The sequence below is a fragment of the Coccinella septempunctata genome, chromosome 1 (assembly GCF_907165205.1).
Source record: "Coccinella septempunctata chromosome 1, icCocSept1.1, whole genome shotgun sequence".
Taxonomy (NCBI): domain Eukaryota; kingdom Metazoa; phylum Arthropoda; class Insecta; order Coleoptera; family Coccinellidae; genus Coccinella; species Coccinella septempunctata.
In genome coordinates, this window is record NC_058189.1 from 70,766,139 (window position 1) to 70,792,032 (window position 25,894).

General features: G+C 36.5%; 1 protein-coding gene across 4 annotated transcripts in view; it reads right to left on the reverse strand.

The window, feature by feature from the left end:
* The window catches only part of LOC123308452 (potassium voltage-gated channel protein Shaker), a 166,529-nt gene that overhangs the window by 49,660 nt on the left and 90,975 nt on the right, over window positions 1-25,894 (reverse strand). The window contains exon 1 of one of the 4 annotated variants that reach the window (XM_044891139.1): window positions 14,606-14,646. The exons of the other annotated variants lie outside the window; for them this stretch is intronic. Coding sequence (XP_044747074.1) covers window positions 14,606-14,631 — 26 coding nt within the window. The 5' untranslated portion in view covers window positions 14,632-14,646. Of the gene's footprint in view, window positions 1-14,605; window positions 14,647-25,894 lie in introns of those variants that run through there. 4 annotated transcript variants of the gene reach the window in all.

A 25,894-nucleotide genomic window follows, 5' to 3' on the forward strand; every position in this document is an offset into this window, starting at 1 on the left:
TTGAATTTACACCCGTGTAGAGGGGGGGGGGATAAACTACACTTCCTCTAGACTGAAGTGTAGTTTATCTACATCTCCTTTTAACTATGTGCAGATAAACTACACTTCCTCTACATTGGTGTAAATCAAATCGAGTGTAGAAAAGTGCTACACCTTTTATGCAAACGAAAGGACCTATTTTTTCATGGTTTTTCAACAGCCTGTATCTTTTAAATAGAGCCGATTCAGATAAAAACGTAAAAGAAGAAACTGTTTATTTTGATCTCAAGAATATACTGTTAAAATATATGTGCAAGTCAAAGACGATTCGCCCTGTATAGGAGTGAATGAAAATAATGAAAAATGAGCTTTCATTCAGAACACCCTATGGAGTGAATCGCTGACAGAGGAGAATGTTCATGAAGAAACTCATCTTTCCTGAACATTTCATTCTTTATTCATTGAGAAATATGAACAGTTTTTGAGCTATTGCGGATAATTCTTTCAGAATGGGTGAAAAATCGGTGTGTTTTCTTCTGGAATCTTAACGTGACTGCCATCGAATTTTATTATGTGTCGATTATTCCTTTCCTCGGTATCCAGTCCAGTTCGACAGGAAATTTGGCGTGAAGTGAGCAGTTTTAAGTGAAAAATAATAGGTTGCGCGGGTATCAAACTCGTATGGGAACATGCCAGTTATATAATTAGGAGATTGCGTGATTTGAGCCTTTCCAGTCTTTTGTTCAGGACCTTTCCCGTGGCCTTACCCAGCGAGGAACATGTTGAGAAGGTAGAACTATCAGACGGAGCAGAATGTCTGGGTTCGGTTGTTTTATAAGAGGATGAGGAGCAGAATTCTTTGGGCAAAGGGTTTTTTAATTCCAGCATTGGATTCTTCAACATTCTCGTAGAATATAAGCTTTGACAACTTCTGCATTTGCCAGTGTCTTTATTTTTCTATATCAAGATATATGTTTGACATATTCGAGGTTGAAAAATGTTGAATAATTCATTCCTTTTTTGGCTCTCATTTCTTGGTTTGTCCTTTACACATTACTGCTCAATACTACTCTGTCATTCTATGATTGTAATAAAAGATTATGTATGGGAAGTCCAGGAGAGTTGAACCCATTTTCACTCTGAAGCCTCTTAAGTTGTATCTGTAAATGGTAGCAACTCATTTTTTTGTGTGAAGATATCATGCCCAAATAGGGAACGATAGATAACAATAGGGTGATAGTGAGATGGACATTTTGAATACAGCAATTCTTTTTTTTGGGAACGGAAAATTGGCTCATATCTCCCTAACCCATTGAAGAGTTGAACAGGGGGCAAGAAAAACTTGACCATAAGTTTGTTTAAGAGGAAAACATTGAAAGAAAACAATTTCCAATTACCAACGATTGTCTATGTCAAGGTTTTCATCATCAGATGTATCAGCGTATGAAATACATATTCTCTATTTGAGAGTCACTCTGCTTTATTTCTGAGATGTTTTTCACTTTTTGAACCTTTTTTATATTCATTTCTATCATTTTTTTTTTTTTTGAAGCAAACTATTATGTGAGCTCATTGCGGGAAACTTGGACCACTGATTATGTCTCCTGACCATAGCATGGGTCAAGTCTCCCGCACTAACTTTTAGTCTATTCAACAGATGTTTTCTTGAAACTTGAAACAACTATTATTAAAAAGGCTCCTCGTTTGTAAAACAATATCAATCATTGAAAGCAATGAAACTAAATATCACCACGCACCACTTTTCAGACAATGTAACAAACAATATTTATTCAATATCCATATGGTTTTGATTGTGAAACTCTCTTCCTACTAAATATTTAGAAAATATCTATATATTATCCTAAATCCACTAGTTTTCGAAAATTCATAGAAAAACTATAGAAAAAAATCTTGATTTGATGAGTTTTCATCTCGAATCAGAAAACGTATACTCCCTTCATCTTATACTAAAGAACGTACCCAGCTTAATCTAGCTAGATGACATGACATAATAAAGGACCGAAATGACTCTTCCAAAAAAATCTATCGAACGAAAGCTATGAAATCGATCTTACAATTCCACCCTTCCGATATACCAGAACGAATGACGCCGCCGTAGAGGGGGTCATGATCCACTGAGAAAGATTTACTCTCCATTTTATTTCCAGTAATGGAATCATAAGTTCCTGTGTCTGCCTCAACGTTACGCCAGACTCGATGTATGGAACGGGGTGTCGGTAATGTACGTTGGGGGTGAAAAGTTTCTCTGCAAAATCGTACTGATGGTTTTCTTTCGCGTTGGTATTCCTGATGCTGAGATTTCACATCGAATAAGCTCGTCAAGTTGGGAATGGCGATACGATTTTAGAGGAGAAAGAGCGTTCAGAGTGTCATCGGAACAGATTTGAAGTTTATGAAATATACCGTCCCGGAATTCATAAGTCAAAACTTTCATAGGTAGAACATATAATTTGAAATTTTACACCACCATCAACTCCGGTGGCAAAACTGCCATTCAACTATTTCGATAAAATTTTATATTCCTAGAAGTTTGATTTTATTTTCTGGCATTTTTCAAGCCGTTTCACATTTCTGGTTCTTGCAGATAGCTCCCTTCCAAACGTTTCATGGATCAGAACAAATCAAAGACCTGAGAACTGCATTTCGTTCGAAAGAATGTGCATTACTATACTGCATTCACATTTATTTTAGCAGTCGGTTGGCCATGAAATAATTTTCTCAAGTTTTTGTAACCAGAACCGAGTAAGGTTGGCACTCATGAAATGTCGTTAATGTCATAACGCCGTTGCCACAACTAATATCAATTTTTATTACGAAAATGCCGAAAATAGATTGAAAATAGAGACAGGGTTTCAGGAAGTGCTATTTAGAATTCAAGTCCACTCATTCAAATAGTTATACCCTGATGTTCTAAAATCCAAAATACGTCAGACGGTAGCGAACATATTCAATGTAAGAGAATTCATATATATTTCATCTGAATCTAAACGACTTATATTTCAGCTGAGTATTTCCACAATTACAAAGATTGTGAATGAAGAGGATGACAAAGAATTTCCTTCTATTGGGAGACCCAAAAAAGTGGTGGCATTTTAAGATTTTATGTTTGAGAGAATTAATGAGAAAAGTTTACTACAAGATTTTCGATGAATGTCATCGTAGAATAAGTTCCCAAAAATTGATTTTTCTATTTTTCATTCGACTTGTCCTATACATTGTAAATGTCTTAAGGTACCAATAAATACCTAATTATTATTATTATATCAATGCATTAAGATGGTCAGCCACAAATACGCGCCAGTTGTCCTGCTAATTGTTTATTCATGTAAAATTTTTGTTCAAAGGTGAAGTTCATCTTGATTGAAACTTCCTTTAATTCCTTTTACTTATATTGATGCAAGATGATTTTTGTCGAAGAATTTAACATTCTTCTAATTATTTGTAAATTCCTTCGGGAGATACCCATTTCCCAACATATGCATTTCATCTTTGGGTTAATATTTTTGAAATGTACAACTGATGTAACGTATTCAAACTTTAGCCAAAGAAGATAACGAACTTTAGCTCTCCTCAAGATAGTGCATATTATGATATTATACTGATCTCTTGTATTTTCCATGCAAATAACTGGATTTGGTATGCCTTCAATTAGTTTGTATAAACTTCAATTATGTTCGTCACATATTTTTCGAAGAGAATCAACATTGTGATAAAATACGTAATAACCGAAACTTTTACGTAGAACGGGCAACAAAGTGTTGATTTAAAACCCAAAAATGTTTTGACAAGCGGCATAACCCCACATTTTCGTACTATACAGAGTGAAATGTGTCAAAGTTCCATGGCCAACCGACTGCTAAAATAAAAGTGAATGGACTATAGTAGTGATATCAGATCTACCCTGACAACTTTCATTGAACTACTTCTGACCTTTGGACTTTTATCGTAAATGTCAAGGTCTGGTTTTTATTGGCTTGAAACTAACAATTGGAATCCCACATCCTTAGTTGAGCATGTCAAAATTGACCTTAGAGGTTCATTATTGAAAATAATAAACCGAATGGCAATTTCCCTGAAGATTATCCTACAGATGAAGTTGATAAAACAGGTAATTGGGAAAACATATTATCAACGCTCGGGGCATGAACAGCAGAAGCCTTGGAGAAAATGACTTTATCCAGTACATTGAAGACATAATCTCCCAACCGTTTGAGGGAATGAAAGGGGAAAGATCATGTTTATGACTTGCATAGAATTTCCATTTTTGCGTAACCTCTTTCACGTATCTCTCTACATGTTTCTTGAACAGAACTTTGTACGAGTATACTCCCACCTTCCAGGAATATAGTCCAGTCGGAGAAATAATAAAAATCCAGTCCGGTAGCACTCAATGAACTTCCTGTTTCCCGAACACCGAGTTCGTATGAACCGGAAATGGGAAAAATTGTGTGTGTGTGTTAATAAGTGCGTATTAGGTTTTTGGGCAGACCTCGAAACAAATTTGTGTTTCATCGCGCCTATCGAACATTTTTCCGTATATAGGTCAACTGGCAAAGAAGTATTATGGTTGTAATTGAATAATATAGATACGCGGTATGAATTTTCAATGTGGCTCCTAATAGACTTTTCAGTCGAAAGCGGAACCATGATGTGGTAATCACGCAATTCCATCGTAATTACTTGGAGGGGTTGAATTATAATAAACTCCGCTTCATTTGTTTAAAAAACACGAAACAACTTCGGGGGAACACAGAATTTGATAGTTTGCCAGCCGTATTCGGGTCGGTGGAGAATGGCGGTCAAATATGACTAAGTACTTCCTGTAATGAACAAAAAAATTTGGAGGAATTTCGATCGATGTTATTCGAAACATCTAGTAGGTACTGACATTATATTAATCAGAAGGTTTGTCAATATTTGGATGGAAAAAGAGTCAATATTATACTTTTCTTTATTCTCACATTGGAACCATAGAGAGGGAGTACAAAGTAAATGCCTAAACTCACTTATTAGTAAAAAAATGTTCAAACATTTCAATTTTCATTTTGAATATGTAATTTTTCATATTTATCTGTTCATCTGGACCTTTCGTAGATGGTGACGGACAAAAACCTCAACTACTCATGAAAAGATGCGAAATAAAAATTCACCTGTTCGGTTATTTTCTCACAAAACAGTAAATACCAAACGTATGTACTTTTCACTCACTCTCTATTCAAAATACTCATTCACATCATTTTTCGGAGGTTGAAAAGTAAATTGAACCATTTAAAATATCCAGAAAAGAATTAATTCCACCAATCGTGAATTGCTGAAAATTGTTGAGGTTTTATGAGGCACGTGACGGTTATTTCTAGAGACTGGATTATATGCATTTGCATATTTGCATATGCATCCACTTATTTTAACCGTTTTAATCGATTCTTGCATATTTTACCTAAAATCTTGTGATGATGCATATTTCGCCCAACAATTTGCAACGAATCATTTCCATAGAGCAAGGGTTTAGGAATTCCGAAGAAGTATTCAAAGATTCTGGCGCTTTGAAACAATAACTTTAATTCAAAAACTTCAATTTCAAGGAATGGCTTTTACAGAAAAATTCCAATTACCTTCCTATTCATATCTGTTGAAACGAATTCCACATCAAATTATAATTAAAGTATTGAATTGAAGACAAATTTATACAGCAACTGCGCTTTGAATTTTTTTTGTGAACTTTTTGCCTAATGATTAAAATTGGTCAATTTTTGTCAGGAATAATAAGACTTTATTTTTTTTGTGAAATTTTTTGTCTAATGTCTAAAATAGGTCAATTTTTGTCGGGAATAATAAGAGCTTACGTAGCACTCAAGTTTAACTTCATATCGTTCACATAAGTGAATGTGAAAATTGCAGAATAAATGAGTGAATACTCGATTGATCTACATATCATGTTTGAAGGTAAAAACCAACATTGTTTGAAAATCAAATTTAAATATTTCAAAAACCAATGGATTTTATGAGAATAAATTAAATGTTCGGAGCTCACAAAATATAAGGGTTGAAGCTATACGGTTTAGAATTTGATCTTAAGAGTTGCCCGAGCCTTAATTGGGGGTGAATCTTTGACTCGTACCAATATTTTAACAGTAGATTCTTGAAGTCAAAAGAAACACTATTTTTCTATACCATTTTTTACGATTCAACCCTGATAAAAAGGTAAAGCCATTTCAATTTTTCGTAATGGGCTGTGCCACCCCTAGAAAAACAAAATTTCCTTCAGAGTAACTTTCTAAATCTGTGATACGTCAGTGGATTTTAGGCAGAGTTGCATTCAGTCAAAGTACCCAATTTTTCGAATTTCACAGATATGTTTTATTTTTGAACATCAAATTAGTCGAAAACGGCGCATTATACGAGAAAATATAAGAAATACTTTTATTTTACAAAACGTTCAAAAATGCATTAGATAGCGTTCAATTTATTTTCAAGAGTTGGGTTTCTTGAATTTTTGGTATTTTTATGGTACGTAATGGTCATAATGAGAAAACTGGAAGATGTGGATGATATCTTGTGTTCGAAAAAGATTCACCAAATAAATAAAACACTATATTCCGAAATTCATTTCATTCGATAAAACCGTTTGTGAAATAGAACTAAAAACGATATTTTTTATGGTTTTTCAACAGTCTGTATCTGTATGTTTCAAACCGAGCCGATTCGAAAAAAATGGCAAAGGAAAAAGTGTTTCTTTCAACCTCAAGAATCTACTATTCGTACGAGTCAAAGACTTACCCTGTTCTGCAGATCTACAGAGTCGCTGTAACGTTCTCAATGATCCACTCTGTGTGTATATTTTAGGAACTAGTAATCTCTTATTCATAAGAGTAATAATTTCGATAGAACATTACATGAAAAAATATGTTTATGTACAAGATAAGAGAGTTTTTTATGAGATAAGTGTAATATTAGTTCCATATAAATTGAAAACGGAGAAATTGGGGAATAAAGCTATATCACCCAGCTATTAGGATTTTTTTCATTCTGTTTTTTATGTTGATTCCAAGGGCTGAAAGATAGGTGAAACTTCCGAAAGAAATTGTTCATATTGGCATGATATGTAGCAAGAACATGACTTCAGTTTAAAGCGATGGAAAGGTCTATTAAAAGTATGGTAAAGTATGGATGCATGTATGGTGCTGCGCTTTTTTTACTGAGTGACGTCAGTCGTGTACTTGAATCTTTCGGGAAATCCTGTGAATTTTTTCCTCGAATGAGACCATCCTGCGGAATTCCCTTTGTGATGCCGCACTCAGTTGTAGAAAGAGCCCCAGAAATGGATCAATTGTTTTCTACTTAATGAATTCAGATCGATAACTGACTATCATAGAGTACTTACGAATCGTGGAAAAGCACGAAACGAACGAGAACGAAAAGAAAAACGGGAAATCTTGCCGTGGAGGAAACCGGCGGCGTTTTCGCGGCAAAACTTTCGCACTGAACTTTCGAAAGTTCGCGGACCGTGCCGGGACCGTAGTAAGGGAATTCGCGAAGGGTGACAATCCAAACAACCCTTGTACGATACAGTGTCAGTTGGCCGTTACGTGAAGAGGCGGCGAAGGTCCTCGAACGGAGGCGGAACCAGACGATCGGCGGCCTGGCCACAGATAATGACATGTACGTTGAATATTCTAGGAATTTTTTTTGTTACGCCGCCGGCTACGGCTGTGTGAAACGCTGATTTGGTTGCGAACGGTGAATTTGGTAATCGAGAAGTCCGAAAGGTTTTTTCTATTATCCGAAGTAATGTTTCCAGGCAGTTTCAGAATGAATTTTGAAGATTTTTCACTTATACTTTGAAATTTTCCAGTTTCACGTATTTTTTTCTACAGAACACCTAGCAAACATTCCCCTGTATCAAATGATTATTATTATTATTTCCTCTACGGAAAATTCAATGTCAGCATATAAAATTGTTTTTCCGGAAATCGATAGGAAATTTTCACATTACAGACAAAATTTCTCGAGGAAAAAGTCTAGATTTCCTATTAGGAAATGATATTTTCCTTAAAATTTGTTAGGGTTTTACATAAATGACATAAAAAACACGTTGCCTGAAAGAAATCAATTTATATTTTGAAAATCTCGATGCCTTGCACAGTACATTTTGAAATCAGTTTGTTATATTTACAGTTATTTGAAAATTGGAGGAACATTGTTAGAACTATGAGAAACATTTTGGTTAACATACGAGGTAGTAGGGTTATTTTGTTGAATATATTTTGCACTGTGAAAATTTTATTTGCCACCTCAACCTTATTTTTAAGTGGTTTTTCGATATATCCTTCAGCAACTTTTGATGATTTTCATCCGCCATGCCTGCACCAGAGTAAACCAATATTGTTGCAGAAGACCGTCAAAAGCAGTCACCAGTTCTGTCGGATTTTCCAAGTTCAAATAACTAGCAACTATTTCAGGCATTTTTCTAAATTGATGTATTCCTACTAATGGTCTAAAACCCTTTCTGCTTTGATATTTCAAGAAAAATCGGTCACTGTTCATATTTTCTGGTCCTAACGAAACATAGTTTCGATAAAGATTCAAATACATCTGATTAACTACAAATGATCTCGGTTTGTTGGTCTTTGAATCAAGTAGGCTAATTAAAAGCTCAGATTCTAGGTCTTCTATATCGTGTAGAGACTAACTCATCCATTCTACAGGCCCCAGAAATACCAAAAAGCAACTTCAAAAATTATTAAATGTGTAATCTGAATAGAAATTAAAACCTTGTAAATTACCTTAATCATTGAATTTTCTTCACTGGAACTTCCTGAATAAATTTTTGGATTCTTTCCTTATTGAAATCTTATATTTCTTTGCCCTACAACCTTGAGCTTGACGTTTCAACAAAGAACGAAGTTTTAAATGCGTAGATATATCTACATTGTGTTTAATTGCATAAGGGTGGACTTCAACATTGATTAATTGGCTCACAATGGTGAAGATTCTATCTTAAAACAAAGGTCTAGGAAGTATGCCATAACAACATTCTCCGAGAAAGAACTCGTGTTTTTACTCTTGCGATAGTCCATAAAACGTTTATATACATATTCGTACTTTTCTCTCTATTTCATAGGCAATTATTTTAATGAGGCAGTTTTTACTGCCTCAACCAGCTCTAAAGGAGTCCCAGAAATGAAAAATTCATCATCACATATCATTATACACCACCAGTTAAATTAATATCTTAGGAAAAGCCTAGACTCTTGGCTTGAGTCTCAATCTTCACAGTCGCCCAGGAGTGTAAGGCTTTTCCTACATAATTTTGAATCATTATTCGGTTAAAATTTCGTTATAATATTAGGTTGGGGAAAAAGAAATCCATTATTTTTTCGGTAGATGGCTGTAGTGATCGATATCTCGTAAATTATCGATCAAACAATTTCAAATTTATGCTCGTTGTCAAGGTAACAGTTCGCACTAAAAGAATTCGTTTGCAGTTTTTTGTTTTGTCCATTCAGTTCTGAGTTACACGGCGTTAAAGATGGAAGTCAACAAAGAGAAAATTCGGTACATTTTACAGTTTTTCTTTGATAAGGGCGAAAATGCAAGTCAGGCGGCTGAAAATGTGAATAGTGTTTATGGTCCCGATACTGTAACAGCTAATTACGCGCAATTTTGGTTTCGTCGATTCCGTTCGGGTATTTTTGACGTTGAGGATGCCCCTCGCACAGGCAGGCCCGTCGTCGAAAATGTCGACAGAGTCACTGAAATCATCGAAGTGGACCGGCATGTTAGTAGTCGTAGCATCGCCCAGGAGTTAAAGATCGACCACAAAACAGTTTTAAACCATTTGCACAAAGCTGGGTTTAAAAAAAAGCTTGATGTTTGGGTGCCACACCAATTAACACCAAAAAACATGATGGATCAAATTTCCATCTGCGAAGCCTTGGCCAAACGTAATGAAATCGGCCCATTTCTTAAACGGATGGTGACTGGGGATGAGAAATGGGTCACATACGACAACATTATGCGAAAGCGATCGTGGTCAAAGCGCGGTGAAGCAGCTCAGACGGTGGCCAAACCGGGACTAACGGCCAGGAAAGTTCTGCTTTGCGTTTGGTGGGATTGGAAAGGAATCATTTATTACGAGTTGCTTCCATATGGCCAAACATTAAATTCAGACATCTATTGTCAACAACTGGACCGTCTGAAGCAGGCAATTGACCAGAAACGGCCAGAATTGGCCAACAGAAGAGGTGTCGTGTTCCATCAGGACAACGCCAGGCCACACACTTCTATAGTGACTCGTCAGAAATTCCAGGAGCTTGGTTGGGAGGTTTTGATGCATCCACCATACAGTCCGGACCTCGCACCAAGCGATTACCATCTTTTTCTTGCATTGCAAAACTTTTTTAGTGATAAGAAATTGGCATCAAGGGAAGAGTGTGAAAATCAATTGCTGGAGTTTTTCGCTAATAAGGACCAAGACTTTTATGGGAGAGGCATAATGAAGCTACCATTAAAATGGCAACAAATCATAGAACAAAATGGTGCATATTTGACCTAAATCGGACAATGCAAAACATGTTAAATAAAGTCTTGAAGTTCACGTAAAAATAATGGATTTCTTTTTCCCCAACCTAATATTATAAAACCCAATTAACGTATAATACACAACCCCGAGATGTAGAAGAAGGGAAGTTTTATAAAACGCAAGGACCGAATTTCAAAATAGGTTATATTTTTTTTCAGAATGATAGAAAACATTTCGAAAATCTCTTTCAGGTTCCATAGAAATTCTTGCTATCGTAAATGGGTGTGCTTTTTTTTTGAATTTTTGGAATCACTAACCAAAAAGGAAAAACGAATGACATCTTCGAATAACAATCGAATTATCTTCAAAGCAAGGTGTCACTCAACCCCCCTTTCCTTTTATGATCATTATTACGCTCACAGGGTTGAAACAAATTGGAAGCAACCCTATAAAATATTCCCCTACGAACCAAAGTTAACTAGGTAACTTTGTAACTGTATAATAAAAATCATATTTTTCAGTTTCTTCAGTTCAGTTATGGATTTTCATCAAACATTGGCCATATCAGTAATTTTTACGAAACGACTGCTCGTGTTATCAAAACCACTCTGTAATATTACGATCAACCATTTCAATCTATGGCAGGGGTTTAACTGTTAATGAACGGCAGCGAAAATTGCTAGTTAACTTTTCTCCCCCCAGAATATCGAATCCATTGGACCAGTGATATGAGAAATTTATAATACCGATTAATGTACTACCACTGTTCGAATTTTATTGCATTAGATTGCATATAGAAGGGAGCAACCAACTTATCGACGGGATTGAATGAATAACGATCCCGTATCAGCGGTGTGGAAGTGATAAATCCGACCACCCCCTTGTTCTGCAACACGGGGAGAGGGAGGAGAGGACGATGCAAAAACAATTCGTTAGCGTGATTCATTATTAATTTCGCAGTCTTCAAGAACGGCTTTTTATTTATGGACGCATTAATCGATCTATTTCTCATTCTTAACTCGGAGAAAAATGAGACTAACCCTGGGATCCTGTTGGAGGATGGCCAAATTTAGGGGATGCGGAAAACGGGCCAACGTGGATTTTTTCCCGTCGCCAAAGTGTCGGGTAGGAAGTTCGTCCCAGTTTTCGCTGGAACACAGATTCGGATTTTCTATCGCTACCCTTAAGTTGTATGGGCATATGCTGGATATCCAATAATTTTTGTTGGATGTTTTCAGGAAGGCTTATATTTTGCATTTTTGGACTTTCACGTGGTTTTTACTGAATGATATTTTGAAAACCACTGCACGTATTGAAGTGGATAAAAATGACTTGTAAATACAGAGTGTTCACTAAAGATTCGACAAAATTTCAGGAAGCGATTACTTGATTTAAGACATCAATATTTCGTGCAGAACAATTGGTCAAATAGAACCAGTACCATTTTTTGACAGAGATACGGAGAATTAGGTTTGTAGCTGAAGATATCCCTGAAAACACCACTAAAGCAGACAGTTGACCGACTATAGAACCGAACAAAATTTCAATGTTGAAATATTTTATTACTAAACATAATCTCCTCTTTATTGGATACACTTATTACAGCGAACCTGAAACGTCTCTAGACCTGTTAAAAAAAAAGTTTCTTCTTGCTCTACAAACCAGACCTCCACAGCTTTTATCACCTCCTCGTTGGAAGAAAATTTACGACCTTTTAAACTTATTTGAACTTGAAACTTATTTTCAGTTGAGGAAAGAGATGATAGTCGGATGGAGCCAAATCTGGTGAATAAGGGGGGTGTTCTAGTAATTCAAACCCCTTAATCACGAATTTTTTGCATGCCAACATGAGATTTGTGTGCAGGGGCGTTGTCCTGCAAAAACAAAACACCTTTGGATAGCTTTCCGCGTCTTCTCTCCTTGATTTTTTCCCGTAGATTGGTCAGTAATATCTAATAGTAATCTCCGGTATTGTTTTACCCTCATACAAAAAATCAATCATGATTACTCCATGGCAATCCCAAGAATCAAGAACTTGTCCAACAGATTTTTGGACACGAAACTTCTAAGGTCTTGGAGAACCAGAGTATCGCCATTCCATCTATTGTTGCTTTGTTTCTGGATCGTAGAATGTACCCAAGTCTCATCCATAGTAAAAATTGGGTTTATGAAGTCCACATCGTTTTCAAATCGAGCACATATCGAATGCGATGCTTCTACCCATGCACGCTTTTGGTCAACATTCAAACATTTGGGGATCCATTTTACAGCAATTTTTCTCGTGTCCAAATTGACGTGAACTAAGTAAATGATGAACACGTTTGTATGAAATATTCAGTGCTTCAGATATCCATTTTAGCCCAATTCGATGTTCTGATAAAATCATGTCATGAACTGCATCGATATTTTCGGGGACTGACACAGAAACTGGCCTTCCCGATCGGTTATCATCCTCAATGGAAAATTTACCTCTGTTTTTTTCTTTTCTTGCAGCCCAATTTTTCACGATCGTATACGAAGGAAATTGATCGCCAAGGGTATTAAGCATATCTTCGTAAATCTGCTCACCTCTTAGCCCTTTTAAATACAGCTACTTGATGATGGGTCGATACTCAAATTTTTTGATTTTCACAATTCTTTCGACTTATTGCGTTTTTTGATCTCAAACTTCACACTGATACTTCTTATGAGTTATTGTTCGTTGCTATGGTAATGCAATATTTTTTTATGCATGGAACTGGACTAGGTTAACTAGATATCAATACATCCCCGTATATCTTCTGTTAAGATTTTTTGCCGTATACTCAGTTAACAGTCTGTAGGTACGAAATCACCTGAAAAAAACGAAACCATATATCTCCTACTGGGTTATGCGTCAACTTGCACTACTGCTGTTAGGACTGCCTTAAATGGAGATCAATCTAAACCGGTTAAGAATAATATCTCGCCTTCAACCATATTTTGAAAAGTCATTTATTTCCTACTAAAATAAGTAATTTTCAATACTATTCGATGCACACGTGAACAATCATAAATCACTCGAAGCAATCAGCTTGAAAATTATGCGCAAAACGAAAATAATGGGAGAATAATTTCCAGTACTGCAGGGCATCGCTCAAAAATGGATGTTTCGGACATTTGGGATATTTTGGAGCGAGCAGCAAATATACAAATGGTGAATGAAGGGCTTATGTGTATCAGTATGTGTAAATTTATGACCATCATGAATCAAGCGGACTGGCGCATTCGCCATATTGCAAAAATATGTCACCGACATCTCTCGATGGTAACTGTTCAACAGTATCTTCTTCAAACTGTTCCAAAAACTTATTCAAATTCATTTTAAACCTTCACTCAGTATTTAAACACCATGCATCATTTTCACAAGTTATTCGATGACAGATAGGACACAGAATTTGATTATCTAAATGACATTCATAACCAAAATAAAAAAGGAGTGTACCTAAAGAATAATTCAATATTGACAATTTTATATTGGGCAAACTTTTTCTTCGAGAAGTAGCCAAGAGATTCTTAAGAGTTCCCAAGGAATTTTAATAACATGATTAGAGATTTTTGAATCAAATGGGTGGATGTAGGTCAATTGAATATTGAATTATTTACTTACACAATGGATATTATATCTAAGTTGTAGATGTATGTATTCTTTAACTGAAAATTTGTTTTTTTTAAGTCTAATACACCATGTAAGTTGAAAAAAATAAAGATTAGAGTTTCTAGTAGGTGTTTTTTATTCTTGATTGAGTTCCTGAACCTATTATTTGAAGTTCTCATGTTGCATGGTTGGAAAAAATATGGAGAGTCATATGAACCTAAACTTTCTTTTGACTTATTCACCAAGATAATGAGATTAGGTCAAGGTAGTCCCGAAATTTTTTTATCGATTCGATTTCATCGAGAATACTTGATAAGTTTATCGTTCGCCCACTGAACACTTCAGTGTGATAAACGATCAATTTCCTTTTGTCAACTCCCTAAAAAAACCCTCCAAAGCAAGGGACAAAATCTGCCCTCTAGATCGGCGAGAGAGATCCTCGAAGACCTTAAAACACTCATACTCACCCTCCAGCAACCAATATCATCTGCATATTTCATGAGTGGGCTGTGCAGTCATCCACTTATCAGATACTTTACGTCCTCAGACAACTGTGATTTCCGTTGGTCGTTTCCACACCGATTGCACCTGTTGTAACAGGCCATGCCGTTCCGTCAGACCGTGGTTTCGAAATTAACAACCGCGTCGTGGAACGCACCCGTCATGTTCGCGTTATTTGTTCTGTGAAATCGCGAGCATCTGTGGCGATTGTTTATGTCTGTGAGTCAGCCGTATTGCCTGCTAATTTATTTTTGATTCGCGATCCGTCCAGAGTGCTCTGAAACATGTCCGAACTGTTGGAAAAGATGTATTATGAACACTTCTCTATTCTATACTTAACGGTAATAAAAGCGTCGGTTTTATGACTGTTTTTGTGACGGATCTTTTCATTGAAATCGAAGCCAAAGAGTCTATTCTTTTTCTTTCGACCCAAGTCGTAGGTACATCACTGCTCCAAATGATTGCCGCTTGGCTTATCATGAGGAATTTCAAAATCTTTGTTGTTATGTTATGGGGCAATCACCTTGTAAACGAACAGACAGCTCTCAATCAACATGAAATTTTATATCCAAAGCTCTACAGCTGTAGAGAGAGAAAAACCGTAAAGAAAGATTATTTGACCCTATTATCTCTAGAGGGTCTTTGAAGAACAAGAACAAAATAAATCAACGAGGTTATGCTGATACTGCCTATTTCCAAGAAAGGCACTTGAGATCATTACATACGAGGATGTATTGATATCTAGTTTGCCTAGACCAGTTCCATGCATAAAAAATATTGCTTTACCATAGCAACGAACGATAACTCATAAGAAGTGTCAGTGTGAAGTTTGAAGTCGAAAAAAAGATGTTGTCCACCAAAATTGTGAAAATCGAAAAATTTGAGTATCGAGCCATCATCAAGTAGCTGTATTTAAAAGGGTTAAGAGATGAGCAGATTTACGAAGATATGCTTAATACCCTTGGTGATCAATTTCCTTCGTATACGATCGTGAAAAATTGGACTGCAAGCTTCAAAAGAGGTAAATTTTCCATTGAAGATGATGACCGATCGGAAAGGCCAGTTTCTGTGTCAGTCCCCGAAAATATCGATGCAGTTCATGACATGATTTTATCAGAACGTCGAATTGGGCTGAAACAGATATCTGAAGCACTGAATATTTCATACAAACGCGTTCATCATATACTTAGTTCACATCAATTTGGACATGAGAAAATTTGCTGTAAAATGGATCCCCAAATGTAATGTTGACCAAAAGCGTGCAAGGGTAGAAGCATCGCGTTCTATCTGTGCTCGATTTGAAAACGATGTAGACTTCATAAACCCAACTGTTACTATGGATGACACTTGGGTACATTTCTACGATCCAGAAACAAAGCAACAATAGATGGAATGGCGACACTCTGGTTCTCCAAGACCTTAGAAGTTTCGTGTCCAAAAATCTGTTGGACAAGTTCATGCTTCTTGGGATTGCCATGGAGTAATCATGATTGATTTTTTGTATGAGGGTAAAACAATACCGGAGATTACTATTAGACATTACTGACCAATCTATGGGAAAAAATCAAAGAGAGAAGACGCGGAAAGTTATCCAAAGGTGTTTTGTTTTTGCAGGACAACGCCCCTGCACACAAATCTCATGTTGGCATGCAAAAAATTCGTGATTTAGGGTTTGAATTACTAGAACACCCCCCTTATTCACCAGATTTGGCTCCATCCGACTATCATCTCTTTCGTCAACTGAAAAAGAGTTTAAAAGGTCGTAAATTTTCCTCCAACGAGGAAGTAATGAAAGCTGTGGAGGTCTGGTTTGCAGAGCAAGAAGAAACATTTTTGTTTGAATGGTCTAGAGACGTTGCAGGTTCTCTGTAATAAATGTATCCAGTGAATGACAGGATACCTCATGAGGCCATCCTCAGAATATCTAAGGAAGGTACAGTCAATGAGAGAATTTAAAATCAGAGAGCCTGGTTCTCTCTGAACAAGTACAATACATTGCACGAGCTTACCTACCTAGTGATGTAATTATCAAATAAGTAAGCATTGAGTACTTCAACACGATGTGAAAGGAAATAAAGGAAGGCGAATACACCGCCCAAAACCTCAAAGCAAATACCATAAAACAGAACACAGATGGTCCAAAACCATAATAGATGCTGGAATATACGGGGCAAACACCAAGTGTGCAAAGTTTCATAAATATCATCCTTTTCGTTTCAAGGATATTCAATTGGTTCCATAGCTACTCTACCCCTACTCTGTATCCATCTGAAAATGATTTTAATTAATGAAGACGAACTGACAAACGACGTCTTGGTCAATTTTCTGAAGTGATAATTCGTGGCGTGATTATAGTTATTATTTTGGATCACGTCTAGACGTCTTATTTCACAACGTAATTTGCCAACTAGGAACGTTGACTGTGTTAAATCAATTCCTTCAAGCTCCACTAGCTAATTCGTCTATACAGGTCTGATTTCACATTTCAATCCCGATGAATTCTTAACGGAGCAATTGGCCAGAACAGAGAGCGGTAACTTGGTGTGAAGCTATGCAATTCCTTATAAATTGCGATGATATTCCGATTTCGCAGCAGCATAGAAACGAGTCAACAGATGCGGTGGTTGAATGCTGCAATTAAATGGATGTCGATGTTATATATTGTTGGATATCTTTCGATTTCGTATTGCGGTACAATTCAGAACCGGAACGAAACAATTTACAGTGGGATTTGATTTTTAGGAAATTCATTTTGGATCCATGAAGGGATTCAAGAAAAAGAATACGTTCAGTCAGAGAACATCATCGTTCAAAAGTCCATAGCCTACGTTCATAGAGGGTTTTATTGATAGGTATATTATAGGTAACAATGTGAAATATAACTATTGCTGTTTTCCTCGCAATTAAAAGGGATAGAGACCTGCTGTTTCGAATACATCACGTAATGAGGGGTTGTCTGATAGTCTGATGATACCATGCATCAACTACCATAGAAACAAGCAATTAGGACGTGAAAACTTTATGATAATCGCTGATTAACTGCGACATATCATGCGAAACATCAACCGTTATGTCATAATACAGGGTGAGTCTTTGACTTCATACAATATTCTTGACTTCAAAAGAAATACTTTTTTCCTATACCAATTCATTCGAATTGGCTCGGTTTAAAGATACAGGCTGTTGAAAAAACCATAAACAAATGTTACTTTTAGTTCTATCTCACAAACGGTTTTATGGAATGAAATCAATATCTGAATATAGTTTTTATACGATGAATCTTTTTCGAACACAAGAACGTCTTCCAGTTTTCTCCATATTATATACGTACCATAAAAATACCAAAAAATCAAAGAACCCAACTCTTGAAAATAAGTATAATGAACCGTTTTCGAGTAAATTGATGTTTAAGAATTAAAAAGTATCTGTGAAATTTGAAAAATTGGATACTAGACTGAATACAATGATGTTTAAAAGGTTCACAGATGTGTAGTGTCACAGATTTAGCTAGGATATTTTGTCTTTGCCAGGGGCGGCACAGGTCATTATGAAAAATGGCTATATCTTTTTATCAGGGTCGAATAGGAAAAAATGGTTTAGGAAAAAAGTGTTGCTTTTGACCTCAAGAATCTACTATTGAAATATTTGTACGAATCATAGCCTTCATATTCTTGACCTTTCATAAGTTTTTCGCAACACTGCTTATTCTAATCCTTTTTAATGGTTGTCTATTCAATGATCTTGAAACTTGGGGATGTATCTACATTTTCTGATGAAGAATGGATACACGAAAGAACCAACTCACGATCCTGCTAACCGGATATATTATGTTTATCTTTGTCGGGGGCTGTGACAACAGAGGGTTGAAATAAATCTGTTTCAATTTCCTGTCAGCAGTTTGATCAACCGGTCCTGGAAAATTTCGTCTGAGCCCGAGGTCCACAGGAATTTTCCTCTCCCAATACGAAAGGGACAGTTTGAAGACACTGAAGAAGTACTAAGTTCTCATTTGAATGGATGAAAAGAACTATGCAAGTAGTCGTAAAATTTCTCTCATTTTTGATCTCTTTCTATTGGAAGGATGTGCATTGAATGCAGGATTCCCTTTTAATGTATAAGCGGAAAAAATTGACTTATCGTATCGATATTCTTTTATGAATAGGTTTCTTGAATACTTTTATTGGAACCCTTTGATAACGGATCTCTGCAGATTATGTGTAGTGGGTATTCTTCGCTAGAACGACATTTTATCATGGAATGTAATAAAAATCATACATGAATGAAAGCAAATTATATATGCTACTTAAATCAATGGCGGATGTATTGTTCGTTCCAGCAATAAATCATGGAATGAATCCCTGGATTTCAGAAATGGAACCGTTCATGCATTATATTATGATTTCATGGAAACTATTGACAATAATTCTGTGGGATGGAAACACACCAACATAAAATTGAACCAGACACGATTTTTCGATTAAATAACCAGCTAAATCACGGGGAAAATATAGTACAAAATGGATTTTTTAGGGACATTTCGATAGATTTTGAAATCGCAAATGTTTATGGTGAATACCAGATGAAGCAATTGTCGGTCCATCCCAAACTTTGGGATAATTTGTCGATTCCGAATGTCTGTTGCAGGTTGATAGCCGCGATAAGCTCTTTGCGACCGGCCGAAAGTTCTTTCTGAATTGAAGTTTTGCTTTCCCAAACTCCAACCAATTGAAATCTTTTCCGAATTCGTCATGGGGATTTCTACGTCCAGCTCAAATATAAATCTTGAGGAACTTTGAGTTCAGTTCGGACCAGTGAAAGCAGAAATTAATGAGTGCCAATTTCACAGGGTTGCTAGCGGGTAATTTGGAATTCTTAATACTGAGTTTAATACAGGTAAGGATGAGTTTTCTTCCAATTTCAAATTTGAATAGGTTCACTAGACAGAAGTTATACATATTCAAAAGAAGCAACTCCTTTAGTGATAAATTGCGAAGCTTAATCGACCTCAGTGCAAACGTTCGGTCTTGACGAATTTTTTTCTGACCACATATTTTTCCGAATTTTTCGAAGGTCGAATTTTTCCTAGAAAAATCATCGAAGATCTAAATAAGATACATAGTTCAAAAAAGCAACTCTTCTAGTAATGATTCTCGAAATTTCATTCATCTAGGTGCAACCGTTCGGTCTTGACGAATTTTTAACTGAACCCATCTTTTTCATGACTTTTCGAAGATCAGCTTGCGAGTCGTTTATCTCTCAATAAAAGTAACCGTAGATGGAAATGTGATACATATTATGAAAGAACCACTCTTCTTGTAATAAATTTGAGAATTTCATCCATCTAGGTGCAACCTTTAAGTCTTGACGAATTTTTAACTGAACCCATCTTTTTCAGGATTTTTCGAAGGTCAGATTGCGAGTAGTTTATCTCTCAATAAGAGTAACCGTAGATGGAAATGTGATACATATTCTGAAAGAGCAACTCTTCTAGTAATGAATCCGAGAATTTCATCCATCTAGAAGCAACTGTTCCGTCTTGACAAAATTTTAACTGAACCTATCTTTTTCAGGATTTTTCGAAGGTCAGATTGCGAGTAGTTTATCTCTCAATAAGAGTAACCGTAGATGGAAATGTGATACGTATTCTGAAAGAGCAACTCTTCTAGTAATGAATCCGAGAATTTCATCCATCTAGAAGCAACTGTTCCGTCTTGACAAAATTTTAACTGAACCTATCTTTTTCAGGAATTTTCGAAGGTCAGATTGCGAGTAGTTCATCTCTCAATAAGAGTAACCGTAGATGGAAATGTGATACATATTCTGAAAGAGCAACTCTTCTAGTAACGAATCCGAGAATTTCATCCATCTAGAAGCAACTGTTCCATCTTGACAAAATTTTAACTGAACCTATCTTTTTCAGGATTTTTCGAAGGTCAGATTGCGAGTAGTTTATCTCTCAATAAGAGTAACCGTAGATGGAAATGTGATACATATTCTGAAAGAGCAACTCTTCTAGTAATAAATCTGAGAAATTCATCCATCTAGGTGCAACCGATCGGTCTTGACGAATTTTTAACTGAACCCATCTTTTTCAGGATTTTTTCGGAGATCAGATTACGAGTCGTTTATCTCTCAATAAAAGTAATCGTAGATGAAAATGTGATACATATTCTGAAAGAGCGACTCTTCTAGTAATAAATCTGAGAATTTCATCCATCTCGGTGCAACCGTTCAGTCTTGACGAATTTTTAACTGAGCCCATATTTTTCAGGATTTTTCGAAGGTCAGCTTTCGACTCGTTTATCTCTCAGAAAAATCATAGAAGATTCAAATGCGATACATTTTCTGAATGGAGACTCTTCTAGAACTACAACACGACTATCGTTTTCATACTTTATTGTATTTGAGTATGATCCAAATGAAAATTGTACTCAGACTAATGAAATTTTCTAAAATGCAGAACTTGGCTAGAGATGAAAATATCCATTCAGTTTCAAATGACATGAAAATATCCCCCAAATTTCGTTGCGAACTTGAGATGAATTCAACGTAACGTTCGAGTTACGACGCCCGTAAACGTAAAAATTATGTTTGGTATCGTGAACACTTTCATGTAAAACCAATACTTCAACTTTACGAAACTGCCATCGAATTACGAATTACATTCAATGCGAAAGGGCCCTCTTAGTACCTCTTTCGTAAAATGAATAATTAACGAAAAGTGGTATAGAAAAATACTGTTGTTTCATAAATTTTTTGTACACTCATCTTCTCCAATATTTTCGTTCTGAATTGGGCTACAGCGGAGCACGAATTACTCGAATTAGATCTAATTGAATGTACACCCTGGAGGAAAACATGATACCCCAACTATTTTCTTGCACCCCTCCCACCTATACGTAAAAGAGTCAATTCCTCCGGCTGTCCACTACGTTCTTACATCTTTTCCAACAGACATCACCTAACCTCCATATCGGAAAAGCACAAAACGAAATATAAATACGGCTAAACGATCGCGAAACGTATCCGGAGCACGTGAGAGATTAGCGCAAAATACAACAGACTCAGTCTCGGGCGCGAGCGAGCGGGATAGACTGGAGGCAGAGCACGCGAGTCGACGGGCGGTTGCGCCCGTCCAACGGGATACTGTGCCCCCTATTCGGGGGCTATCCCCAGCCGCTTTGGCATCGGGAAACGTTGTGTTTTTCGCCAACTGGAACTATTGGCCGTGCAACACCAAGTTTCCGTTTTCGTCGAGATCTTTCCGAGGAAACGACATCTATTTAATCAGATGATGCACCGCATGATGCTGGGCTACTCAAACTTCCAAACTCCCCGCTCACCAATTTGCGCTGCAGAATCGAGTTCCAGTTTACCTGACTGTCTCTGATCACTGGGGATTTTAGTTTCCGGGTTTGGGTGACTTTGTTTCCCGTCTGTTATCAGATCTGGTGTGGTAGAGCTAGTGTTTTGCAACTTGTCCATTTGGGAAATTGTATACTGACAGAGTCATTAAGAAAGTTGACAGTTGCACTTATAACACTTCAGCCTATAACACTAGGTGATGATATATTATGTCTTTATTGGTTGTTTTAGCCCCCTCACTAGGTTATAATTGATTCCATCCCCCTGTTTCATTTTCAACGAGGAACAGCTTCGAAGAAATGCTGGTTAGATTGTTCCTCATCATCACACAACCTGTGCAATTCATTCTCTAAAAATGTCCAATATTAGATCTTCTTCAGTGGGCGAGAGAGTATTTGTTTTGCTCGCTATAGCCTCAGGCCTGAGAAGAAATTCTAAAACAGATGTGGACACGACCACAGCTTAAAGCCAACAAAGGAGGTGTGTTCAGGAAGATCTCTACTCTTGTTGCTAAGGCCCGGTACTTTCACCTTCGAATAAATTTTATTCACTGTCAATAAATATCCGTCAAATAATTTCCTATCTGAAGGATACCTTATTTCTGTGCTTTCAGATGAAATTATTTGACGAATAACAATTCTATGAAAACACGGTATATGTACTACTTTTCACTGATTAATGTAAAATAAGACACCGCATTGTAGAAATTGTCATCATTTCAACTAGAAAGCAAATATTTCGTGAAAATCACACAAAGAATAACCATATATCAAGAATCTAAAAAATTCAACCAATAATGACGTACCGACATTCTATGACAAATAAACTCTTTTAATTAAGTTTCAATGACAGATTTATTCGATGAATAACACTATCTGAGACTGAAAAGACTGCATTCTTACTTATCCTAAGAATTTGCACGTGAAAGTACCGGCCCTAAGAGTTTCTCTACGTCCTGGACTAGCCTATGTAGTGGGCAGCCCTTACCTAACCTAAACAGTACTTCAGAAAGTAATACGATTTATTCTCATTGAAAAATTTCTCATCAGAAATCAGAGAAATGTCGTCAGAGGCATTGTGTGTTTGTTATGCAGTTTTAGCCTTGCTAAAATGAACCTGGCGAGACTTCCTCTTCACCTCAATGGAAATATCGATGAAATGAGCATAAATCTGCTACTTTTCTCGGTGTTCTAGTGACCATTCGCTATGCTGGATAATCAATTTCAACCTTTCTTTTGTGCTTGCATTTGCCTCCATAGGTTGCGAAGAACTCTCTGGTGCTCAGTTCTAAACATGAGAACTGTATTCAATTTCCGGCATGATTCGAGGCCAGTAAAGAAGCAAAGTAATATATACTAAGTGATATAAAAAACAAAACACCCAGTATCCATGAATTTATGACAATAGTTTTTTATACATAGGATATCCCAAATTCGATGTCCAGTAAGGGAATTTCGGAAACTATAGTCTATCCAAATCCGAGAGGCCAGCGTAAACAAACTGACTAACGCGTGATCTTATTTAAGGTACTCCTCTTATTGGTCAAAGCTTCAGGAACGCCATGTTTGCAGGTGGGAGTAATGCAGTACCGCATTACGTTTGATTCATTGATTGTATGCGAATTGTTGTGCAGAACTGCAGAGATCATTCATTGCTTTTTCTTTCGTAAATTGGTTTATAGTTGTAGCAAGTTATTCAAGTTACAAGCATTTAAGATAATGTCAAGTACTGATACTGCTGAGGAATCGCGTGTTGACTTAAGTCCTCCAAAAAAGAGACGTCTGAAACGACACTTCAGTGCCGAGATAAAAGATATGATTTTGAATACTTATAAAATTGAGATTATTCAAAATGCAGGAATGTGTTTAAAGGACGTAGAACTCCGAGTTGCTGAGAGACTTGGCATTGGAGCTCGAAGTGTTAGGAGAATTATTTCCGAATACATAAATTCCGGTGTTCTATCACAGCCGGCAACAAATCAAAATCGGACCACCAAATGGGAGACCTTATCAGATTTCGATAAAAATGTAATACGGCGAAAAGTTCACGAGTTTTTCTTCAGAAATGAACACCCGACTATAGAGAAAGTATTAAAAATAGTTAATGAAGACTCGAACTTGCCAAATTTTAAGAAGAGTACCTTCTCTATAATATTGAAAAAACTTAATTTCAAATATGGACGTCGCCAACGCAACAGTTTTTTAATGAACCGTGACGACATTAAATGTTGGAGAAGAAACTATCTGACGAAAATTAGGACCTTCCGTGATGAAAACAGGAAGATTTACTGCTTGGATGAAACTTGGGTAAAATACCGGTCATACTAAATCCAAAGTGTGGACCGATGAAACAGTTACATCTTCTCGGCAAGCGTTACTTGCTGGATTATCTACTGGATTAAAAATCCGTCTGGGAAGGTCTTGAATTTTGAGTTTAACCCTTTGGTTTCATAAAGCTTGATCAGAGAATCAACGATCGAGTGACGGATGAACGTCAATTAGTTTTCAGTCGATAAGTTGGTCATAAGCATTCTGAATATCATTCTTTCACCAAATAATTATCTATACACGCCCATTTGATGATTCTCAACTGCTACTCCTCCAATATATTCGGAAATATGAAAGTTTCAATGATTTCCTTCGGGAAATCGAATGCCAAATCGTTGATCGAGCAATCAAAGTTTTGTGAAACTTGATGTAAGTACCTTTTTGGTGGAAAACAATTTCAACATTCTTTTTCAAATGAAGTGAATATATTTTTTCAGGCAAAGGGCAAAGAATTATAGTGTGTCATATTGGCAGTGACACTGGTTTTTTAACTGGAGGACTCTGGACTTTCCAATCCAAAAAAACTGGTGACTACCATGAAGAAATGGATGGTCAGTCCTTCGAAAAGTGGTCGAGGGTATAGTTCCTAAATTGGAGGAAAATTCTATAGTAGTTTTAGATAATGCTCCTTACCATTCAAGGAAAATGGAAAAAATTCCTAATTCACAATTCAGAAAGAGTGATATCCAACAATGGTTGAGGGAGAAAAATATTGATTTCACCCCTGACCTCATAAAAGCGCAATAGTTGCAGATAGTCAGGCAGAACAAAGAAAACTTTGAAAAATACATTGTGAATGAAACCGCAAAGGCCCAAAATATTACTGTACTTAGATTACCGCCCTGCCACTGCGAACTGAACCCTATTGAATTGATTTGGGCCGATGTCAAGAATTTTGTGGCAGATAAAAACACCACATTTAAAATGGCTGACGTCCAAAATCTTTTTCAAGAGGCTTTCTCACGGGTTACTTCCGAAAGATGGAGAAAGTGCGTGAAACATGTCAAACAAAAAGTTGAGGTAGACATGTGGAAACTGGATAATATTATGGATGAATGGATGATATAACACCAATCATCGTCAACTTAGAGGAAAGTTCTGCATCTTCTGACGACACTACGGGGTAGTCACTTTTACAAAAAAAATATTGTTACACATTTATATACATAGTATTTATTAAAGTGGGAACTTTAGATTAATTGTTCATTACTCAGACTCGTAGATAAGCATACACATTTTTCACCGGAACTGGAACACTCAAAAAGTTTTAAAATATAACGCTCTCGGAATTCAATTTATTAGTACACCTCTGCGTTATCACGTTCTTGACGCGTGATCACTTCATGCTGCAATGTTTACCGCTGGCCTCTTGGATTTGGATATACTATAGACGTTTCCAAGCTCTTTTTCAGAGAAACAAAGAATAGTGGGAATCGTAGCCTCCTTGAGTTATTAACAAAAATTGAGATTTTGACAATTTCGAAAAGTTCTCATAACTTTTTTGCCTTTGAAGTTATAGTTCTGAAACTTGAACCTTCTTAGGCACTTTTATACCTTTTTCAC